Here is a 9,821-nt window from a genome sequence, read left to right as displayed (position 1 = left end):
GTGTGCCACGCAATGTTTCTTTTTAACCCCCTAACCTCCACATTCTTTACTTGTCAAGCGCTATATAAAATTGACTCAACTTTATTTTATTGATTTTTTGTAATTATTCAATAAGGCAAGTGATAGATTATGCTAAAAATAAATAAATATCAAGTTTAGACTAAGAAATTCCTTTTTGGCAAACTAATAGAAGTTTTCACCAGACAAGTCTGATTTTTGAAAATTATACCTGCAAACACGGAGTCGAGTACCATCACCGATGCGATGAATCGTATCACTTTCAAAGCGTTCCTTTTACCCATCGTTGTTTATTATATTGATATCTGATTAATTTGGTTCTCCAAAAGTCAGTTTAATTTTAAACAATTTTATGCCATATACACGACTAACTTTATAAAATTCCACTTTTCAGTTTGTTTTTTTGTTCTTACCGCTTTGATACGACTGAAAAACTGGCGTTGCGCACCGCTTCCTTTCTAACGTATCGTTGTAATCGATTGTTAAAGGTTGGCATTTTGAAAACAAAGGAAACATGGGGTAAGCGGGTATGTTAACACTAAACTTACGTTTTCTTTGTCACATTAATTGAAGACCTTTAGTTAAAAATGGATTTCTCTTGTAGCACTATCTATTTCGCAATACATGTGTCAATAGAAAGAAATCGTAGTCTATATGGACTATTACACCATATCCAACCAAATATGTAATTAAATATCACTTGTTTGTCAGTAGTTTTAGTACATTATGACATGAACATGGAAGGCCAACGCTGTTGTAGTTAAGTTTTTGTAACAGTATTTATAATTTTCAGGGGTAAAAATTTCTTATGGCGATTAATCCAGAAACTCCCACTTATTGGCTTTTCTGAAAGATATTAAATGGCTGAATTGTCACTGTTTATCATACTGAATCATCGAACCGGGTGGGCGACCATGATAACGCCACAAATATAACACATTATGATTGAAATTGCATAATAGTAATTTATAAAATAAATTGACAATAATATAAACATATTGTTAAAAAGATAAATATTGTAAAAGGGGGCTTTATCCATATGCCTTAAGATTAGCATGTGGAGTACAAGATTTTTCACTAAGAAGATACTTTCTCGTAACAAAAATTACCATGAAGGAGGAAAGTGTCGTCCCTGAATAGCCTGTGCAGGCTCATATTGGACGCACACTATACGCACACTATAAAAACGAGAGGCGTTTTGCAGTTATAAGGTAAAAAAATATAATACAAAAATTATTAAATACCATGTAGATTATTATCAGTCATGTACGATCCACTGATAATGTTATTACGTTTCATGTTTATTACCTTGGTAATATGCTAAGTAACATAGTTAATACACGCAAAATGTCGTCTTGATATAATAATTGCGCAAATTTATTTTGGAAGTCCTTCAAGCACGATATAGAAATGTCCAGGACACGAACATCTACAATCGCTATATATCGCTATTAAAGTTTTAACTTCACGCGTCCACCGTGACTTTCACTTTCAAGCGTGACATATGTTTTAGTTTTTCCTATGTCCCTTCGCCTTAATCATGATTGAAATAAGTAACATTAATAAAATTAATACCATAAACGATTTAAAAATAATCATCCCTGATTTGTATTGGGGTTTGAAGATATAAATAGGTTTTGCGAGTACGGCATCACTTGTTTGTAAAGAAAGGTCGTACATCTTGTACAGGTCAAGTTTTGGACATAAGGTTGTCACTATTGTAAAAAAGGTTCTGTAAACCTTTACTTGGACTTGAAGATAACGTAGGCAATTGAACGTTTATTTATCATATAAAACATAATGTCACATAATTCTTATACAAAATATTCTTTTAATAATACTTGAAGTTATAATATACAATTGTACGTCGGCGATACAGCTTCGCCTTCAAGCAGATGCTGCTGGTGCAAGAACACGTAATGGTAGAAGCTAATAGCCTTGTCTTTTCGGAATAAATATTCTCTAATCGCCAAGTAAGACATATTTTAGATTGAGTCATAAAACCTGTCGCACGTTGAGCAACGTCTTATTATATAATGACAAGGTTTTTATTGCTCATTTTGTGACCGAAAATATTGTCATTCTCTCTACTTTGGCTTATATCGTATTTTGTTTTAAAGTCTTACCTCTCGCGTGTCACGTTCAACCAAATGTTTCTTATTATATAATGACAAGGTTTTTTATTGCTCATTTTGTGACCGAAAATATTGTCATTCTCTCTACTTTGGCTTATATCGTATTTGGTTTTAAAGTCTTACCTCTCGCGTGTCACGTTCAACCAAATGTTTAGCAAAAACGTGTTCACTCGCAACCCTTCAAGTATTTCCAAGTTAATAGGACAATGACAATGATATTAAGGGATGAAATTCCGGACCTTAATTTCAGGCGTGACGTCGAAGTAAACAACAAATGAGCCGCGTACTGAGAAAACGTGGCTTAATGCATGGGCTTAAAGTGTCATCCCAGATTAGCCCGTGCAGTCCGCACAGGCTAATCAGGGACGACACTTTCCGCCTAAACGTAATTTTCGGTAAGGAGGGACTTCATTAAAACTAAAAATTCCATAAAAACGCACATGCATTAAGCACATGACTGCACAGGCTAATCTGGGACGACACTTTACGCACATGTTTAGAGGAAGTCTCTTCTTAGCGAAAAATCATCGACATAAACATAGCACAAAAAACAGTCATAAGTTTTGTAACAAGCAATATGTCATTTAATATCAAAGGAACATTGCATACAGAACATGTTACATTTTTACAGCTGACGATATGAGGAAACAGTGCATAGTAAAAATATGTGTCATAAATAAATAAACAACGGTTATGCAATTGAAAAGATTATCAATTTTAGTTCAACAACCACGTATTTCGTATAAAGGTAACATGTATATATTAAGTGTTATTCTTTCTTATGAACGAATACAAACAAATTGACACAAATCGCTACAAAAACTTTGCACTGAAACTAAGTTATGAGGATGTCATTTCGCCAGTCTGTGAATCCAGTCTTTTTTCACACATTGATTGTTATGGTAGTATTATTTATATTTAGTGTTTTATTTCAATGGAGTTTGGGCGCAGCAATATCCGTATGAACTTATTATATGTTGTCAAATATATAAAAGAAAATGCATATGAGCATCCTGATAAAAACAACTTTATTAAAAACAAATGGGCTGTTTCGAATTACATATTTTGCGACAATTACAACTTTCGGCTGAATAGTGTAGCTAAAATATATGTACTATAATGAATACGTTCCTATAATGAGGGAAAGGTAGATAAGCACTTCAATCTTTAACTAACTTGCTGTTAAATAGGTATGTTGATTTTAGCCCATTCATGCCTAGTGTCCTGAAAAAAGGACATTGCAAACAGCGTACACATGATGCGGCGTCTCATTTGGGTGTACGCTGTTTGCTTAAAGGAATTTCTGTAAGAATTGTCTAAATATAGAAATAAATAAACTAGACATCCCTAATTTTGGAAATAAATTGATCCAACTTAGAAGGATGGGAGAGTCCACTAGGCATTAATGGGTTAGTCTTGTCATGAAACAATACCGCAGGTAGAGATTGTTTATTTCTTCTATATCAAACAAACAAAAATCTGGAACTGCATGCGTATTGAATATATATTGTTAATTAGTATTTACAGTTAATACGATGTCATAACATTGCAATACTTTTTTCGCATAGGTCAACACTTGCAATCTAAAAATAAAATGTGTAGGAAAAGAAAACAACACTTTCCTTGTACCATTTAAATGTTAAAGTACTTTTACATTAAATAGCCAAAATCTTAATGAATGTTATTCATTTACGGGCTTTCATCTTTGTAAATACGGGTCCCGGACATATCTGGTCACCTGAAATAAAACAACTATCGAGCTAGAATTTCTTGGCGGACACTCTTGATATGGTGCGCTGTTTCCCGCCATATGACGTGTTGATAGGCGCGTTGAATCCGGGTTCTCGCATGCCGTCAAATCCCGCGTCCCGAAGTTTCGCGTTGGTAATCAGCATGGGCGACACAGCTGGTAAACCCCGCTCTAAAACATAAATGTGAAATATACACAAATGTGAGTGGTGCGAGATCTAAACACGTCCATTGCAAAAAGATCTCCTTCGTGTTCTTGTTTTTCCAAACTATTGAATCCGCATTAGCTCAACTTATTGTCAATTGTAAACGAATCTCTCACATTCGGTCACTTTTAAGTAAGTAGGTTTTGTATCCAACAATAATTAAAATCAATTTACCAATGTCGTCGATCACTTTCTGTTTGGCTTTCTTCGGTTGTTCGTCTCTAAAATAATTAACGAAAATTGTGATAAAATTCATGCAAATATTATGAAAACTCTGCTGTTTTGAGGTATATCGTACATCGGAACAGTTAAAAGGTGTACATGTATTATTTAAATGGGATTGAACATCATATTCTTAATTTTATAAACATATCACCAGATGGATGGGTGGATGGATGAAAACGAACAGACGGACAGCTGCAGTGCTTGTTTTTAGTTAATGAATTGATGCGGGGATCAGATCCACAATATCGGACGTGTTCGACACTCTCAACCGACCGGCCGTTGTAATTACTGACCTATCTAATGGATTGATCAATTGAACAACCAACTGGTCTACAACCACATGCCTGTTTTGGATAGTGGCAACGTGTAAAAAAATGACTATTCAGAAGGCAAATTCCAAACGTTCCCCATAAGACCCGTTATCAAGGTAAAACCTTAAATTTTCATAACATTTCCTTCGTATGTGGTATTCGATCCACACGTATTACATGTATGTATTTGAATGTAATGAACTTGTAAATATATGAATATTTGTAATTGTAGTGTGCTCTCTGTACAAATAGGAATTTGAATATCCAGAGAAACAATTAGGTCCTATTCAATGAATCATGTTTATGTCAAGATTTCCATAAGCAATTTTCTTGACAACAGACCCAAGCCAAACTTACGGTTTCGGTCCGGCCGGAAATACCTCCTCATACACGGTGTCGTCCACTTCATCATCTGGTTCCTCCGGCTTCCGTTTAGCGCCGCCTGTTGGCCTGAAATTCATGAGACAAACTTGAAACCTTGGCCTTGATAAATAACACATTATTGTTTAGATCAATTGTCTTGTTCGATTCTTTAAATTACTTGAAGATGCATTTTCAGGCGTACGATTTCAGTATCATCTCAATTATGTTTTTCTTTCGTTTTGTTTGGTGTTGCTGTTTTTGCAATCGCTTAATTCCAGTTGTGAATTCGAACCGCTGACTAAAGAAGCGCTCACTTACAGTGGACAGCACGTGACCTGACGCCGGAAGCTGGCCAGGCACTTGTTATACTCCGGACAACTCTTCGGGAGGCACGTGCCCTTCCGGTGGAAACGGAAACACAAGACGACGCAGAGACCTGTCAAAAAATATATATAGTATATAAGTTTGAGTTGCGTAGCTTTTTTTATGCAGTTAATTTTCATTGCAAAATATTAACAATAAAATACTATTCATGCAACCAGGTTTCTTATGTAACACATGTGTTGTTGTTTTCTTCTTTAATAATTAACACCAACTTAAATTGATCACAATAACAACGGAAAACACCGCCGTCTAAGTTTTTTATTACATAAGGCATGAGGTTAAAGATGTTCTTTGTTAAAAAAAAGGGGATTAATTTGTGTAATTGTTAATGAAGAATGATGAAAAATCACATGTGCACAACTTTATATCATAAAGAAGGATGTCTGCAAGTTTAAATGCTGTGAAAAAGACGCATTCGGTCGGACAGACAGGCAGACGGACATAAAGATGGACATAAGTAAATTGTGATTTCAGTACACCCTGTTAACTTTTTTTCTTAACTTTTGATATTTAAAACTTTGGGGAAAACGTGATTTCGTATCGACAAAGATACAATTTCCATTTGAAATGTTGCAGTCGAACGGAATGTTCAGAAATTCTTTCAAATTAATGGGGGGGGGGGGGGGGGGGAAGGTTATAAATTTGAAGTTTGTTCTACAAATATATGTGTATACGATACAACTGACTTCGAGTCATATAAAAAAATAAGTCGCCCTCTGAAAAAAACAGATTAAATGCATGTACGTAAAGTGTCGTCCCAGATTAGCATGTGCAGTCCGCACAGGCTTATCAGGGACGACACTTTCCGCCTAAACTTGATTTTCGGTAAAGTGGGACTTCATTGAAACTAAAAATACCATAAAAGCGGAAAGTGTCGTCCCTGATTAGCCTGTTCAGACTGCGACGACACTTTACGCACATGCCTTAAGCCCAGTTTTCGAAGAACGAGGCCCATATGTTTCGTTTAAAGAAGGATTCTTCGTGGCAAATATCAAGTGAAAGCGGACATGCTAATCTGGGATGACCTTTTTCGCAAATGCATAATAAACTCCCTTTTCACTGTGCGATGCTGAAATGAATTATGATAGAGCAGAGCAACAATATTTTGTAAGTGTTTTACTGGTCGTCAAGGCGATCGTCCCCATGGTGACCCCGAAGAGGATTGTATTGTTGTCGCTTTCAAACCAGTTATAGCCCGGTGGAGGGGGCGTTGTCGTTGTTGTTGTTGTAGACGTAAATGTGTTGACGGTAACCGGAACGATCACTGCATTAAATGAGCATCGGAAAAATATAGATTGAAAAGGTTGTGCGTTTAAGCTTACAATTAAAGTAACTTTACTTTAATGCAAATCTTAGATTAAGACTAAGAACATATATGAATTCGTAATTTGAAATTTTCACAACTTTACATATTATACAATATTTACACAATTTCGTGTTAATTTTGGCAAGGGTCATATATAAGGGTCATAAGAATAAATGGATGCATATGCAACCGCGAAATAATAAATCGGAGAACAACAAAAGTTGTAGGATAATACTATTCTATATATTTATGAATGAAAGAAAATAGCGATGGGTTTGAGTCATGCTAAAATATATGACCCTCGCTCTGGCAAAAGGGGGTTTATGAATGAGTGAAAATTTTCGTCCAGATAAGCATGTGCAGTCCGCACAGGCTAACTAGGGACAAAAATTTCCGCTTTTATGATATTTTTCTATTAAAAACTGTATCTTCTTAGCAAAAATCCAGTTTAGGCGGAAAGTGTCTTCCCTGATTAGCCTGTGCGGACTGCAAGGCTTATCTGGGACGACACTTTACGCACATGCATTGGACTCTCTTCATAGAGCGAGGCTCATGTGTAAGACACGGTATAACCATCAGGGGAATTTCCATCAGAAACGATGATCTCCACTGGCCACGTGTTGAGCCCATCCTCCACGTCGATTCGGTGGGCTAACATCAGACTTGAACCGTCCATTTTGAAGTATGAGTAGCCGTCTGAAAAATAACGACGCGTTCTGTGAAAACTGGGCATAATTCATGTGCGTGACCGTTGTCCCTAATTAGCCAGTGTCTGTGCTAATCAGGGACGACACTTTCCGGGTTTTTTATATATTTTTTTCCGTTTAAATGAGGCGGAAAATGGACCCCTGATTAACCTGTATGGAATGCATAGGCTAATATGATATAATAAAGACAGGTTTTCATAGAATTCTTCTAAAGAAATGACATTTTAGATGCTGTAGTTAAAGGATTGTTTGTTTTGTTTGTCTAGAGTTTTATTAAACTCATGCGTATTCAGGTACGTCTTTGGAAAAGAAAACAAATGAAATGAAAATCTGCCAAGAATTGCATAGTTTCAACCAAAATTGTGTTGTTTTAATTTCTTGATTCTTGAATAACATTTTTACAACGGAAAAAAACGCCGTATGAATAAAATTTTGCATTGAATGTATACGGCAATGTTGATCTTTTGAAAAAAAATCCAACTATAGAACGTTCATTGTAATTGATTTCATTTTACTTGTTGAAAGAGAATATTGCCTATCAATGATAATTTTAATTAAGTATGACTTCAAATTATACTAAGAGTGTCTTCTAACCTTTGCTTTCATCAATAGAGTATGTGAGTGTGGCTGCTGAAGTTGTGCTACAGCTGAGAGTGGCGAACACGTCCGATACTGTGGATCTGATCCCCGCGGTGATAGTGTATGAGTTCGGTATGCATACAATAGCTCCTAAAATAGACTGCGTTAGTTAGTCGCGTATACGTGGTCTAAGCGCTACGAATCGGCTTCACAATCCATTAATCGATGGTTGAAACCATTCGCTACACCTTACTTGCAGCTTATGTCGCGGTTTTAATGATAAAGGTTTTATTGCACGAAAACAAGCTATGCAGTGAACAAAGTGCTTTACACTTGATACTCTCCCTTGGTATGGAGGTACGCTGGGCGCATATGGCATACGACCTATTTTACCATGACGCAGCTCTTGTGAAATCATCTCTTTTTAACTTGAGTTTTTGTTTCGAATTTAAAACAAACACTACTATTCTAATCCGAAGCTCATAATTATTTATTGGCATAACCATCTGCTGAAGTTCCACTTTTACAGTAACTGTATCTATTTTAAAATAAACGAATATACGTGAACACGTCGCTTGCAAAATGTATGTAAGAACTATGTATTTGGGTCAAGTATTTAAAAATAAAATGTGTCAACACTGTACGACGATTAAAAAACAAAACAAAAAACAAAACTCGTCGAAAGCAATTTAAACATACCATCAGAGCGGCAGATTAAGTTCCAAGAAAGACATTGAAAAAAAATGCCGGTCCACAACGACGCCATTTTGAACTAGTCAGTCAACTCCGGAAATTTATGGTTTAAACTTGTATAATAGGTACATAAATGACATAAAAGTCATAGAGAGTAGATCATTTGATATGTTTTGTCATAGAGAGTAGATCATTTGATATGTTTTCAACAAAATTACGACCTGCCATTAGAACAAAAGGTTTACTGTTCTGGTTGAATAATCTCTTATCGCCCGTCTCTTTATTGGTGTTTTCAATCCTTATTAATTTTCAAAACGGTTTAAAATGCAAAGCTTTCAATAGATAATTAACGTTCGCAATATCACCTTAGGCATTTAAATGGACATTAAAACAAACTCGGTCAATACCATCATGCATTTGCAGACGATAAACAATAAGATATTGCTCACGAATACTCGGTTAATCAAGTCCTAGTACATTATCAGAAAACAACCCGCTTTTGCACACGAATACAAGTTTAATATTCGGTTCATAAAGTACTAGTACATTATTGTGGGTCTATAGGAACGCTTTTATTGTAAGTGTTTGACATATTTGTACGTACCTTCTTCCATTTAAAACATGTGAGTTCAATTCACAAGCTGAGAGTGAATGTGCTTCATGGTGACCGTACGAGTACTGTTCGATCATGAAATACGAATAGTGCTTCATGGTGATCATACGAGTACTGTTCTATGGTGAAATACGAATAGTGCTTCATGGTGACAGTACGGGTACTGTGCGATCATGGAATACGAATAGTGCTTCATGGTAACCATGCGAGTACTGTGCGATCATGAAATACGAATAGTACTTCATGGTGGCCGTACGAGTACTGTGCGATCGTGAAATACGAATAGTGCTTCATGTTGACCGTACGAGTTCTGTGCGATCGTGAAATACGAATAATGCTTCATGGTGACCGTACGAGTACTGTACGATCGTGAAATACGAATAGTGCTTCATGGGTACCATACGAGTACTGTGCGATCATGAAATACGAATAGTCCTTCATGGTGACCGTCCGAGTACTGTTCGATCATGAAACACAAATAGTGCGTAATGGTGAGCGTACGAGTACTGTGTGATCGTGAAATACGAATAAT

The 9,821-nt window shown here is 36.0% G+C and overlaps 1 protein-coding gene across 1 annotated transcript; it reads right to left on the bottom strand.

Annotated features, from left to right (window-relative positions):
* Positions 1 to 2,766: 2,766 nt before the first annotated feature.
* On the bottom strand, positions 2,767 to 8,763 carry LOC127858351 (uncharacterized). Its single transcript, XM_052395407.1, has 8 exons — positions 8,683 to 8,763; positions 7,999 to 8,133; positions 7,271 to 7,393; positions 6,512 to 6,655; positions 5,326 to 5,443; positions 5,002 to 5,094; positions 4,283 to 4,329; positions 2,767 to 4,074 (listed from the first exon to the last, which is right to left on the bottom strand). The coding sequence occupies exons 1-8, from the start codon at positions 8,747 to 8,749 to the stop codon at positions 3,914 to 3,916; spliced, it is 888 nt and encodes a 295-aa protein (XP_052251367.1). The 5' UTR covers positions 8,750 to 8,763; the 3' UTR covers positions 2,767 to 3,913.
* Between the last annotated feature and the right edge of the window lie 1,058 nt (positions 8,764 to 9,821).

Source organism: Dreissena polymorpha, chromosome 14 (genome assembly GCF_020536995.1).
Source record: "Dreissena polymorpha isolate Duluth1 chromosome 14, UMN_Dpol_1.0, whole genome shotgun sequence".
Lineage (NCBI taxonomy): Eukaryota > Metazoa > Mollusca > Bivalvia > Myida > Dreissenidae > Dreissena > Dreissena polymorpha.
The sequence above is the reverse complement of the archived record's forward strand: the minus strand, read 5'-3'. Positions and strand labels throughout refer to the sequence as shown.

Bases quoted from the DNA above. Each gene is read 5' to 3' on its own strand.
- LOC127858351 (XM_052395407.1), bottom strand. From the start codon at position 8,749: ATGGCGTCGTTGTGGACCGGCATTTTTTTTCAATGTCTTTCTTGGAAC. The intron at 7,394-7,998 runs GTTAGAAGACAC...GTTATTTTTCAG, and splicing joins CTCTATTGATGAAAGCAAAG to ACGGCTACTCATACTTCAAA. The intron at 5,095-5,325 runs GTAAGTGAGCGC...CATGAATTTCAG, and splicing joins CAGGTCACGTGCTGTCCACT to GCCAACAGGCGGCGCTAAAC.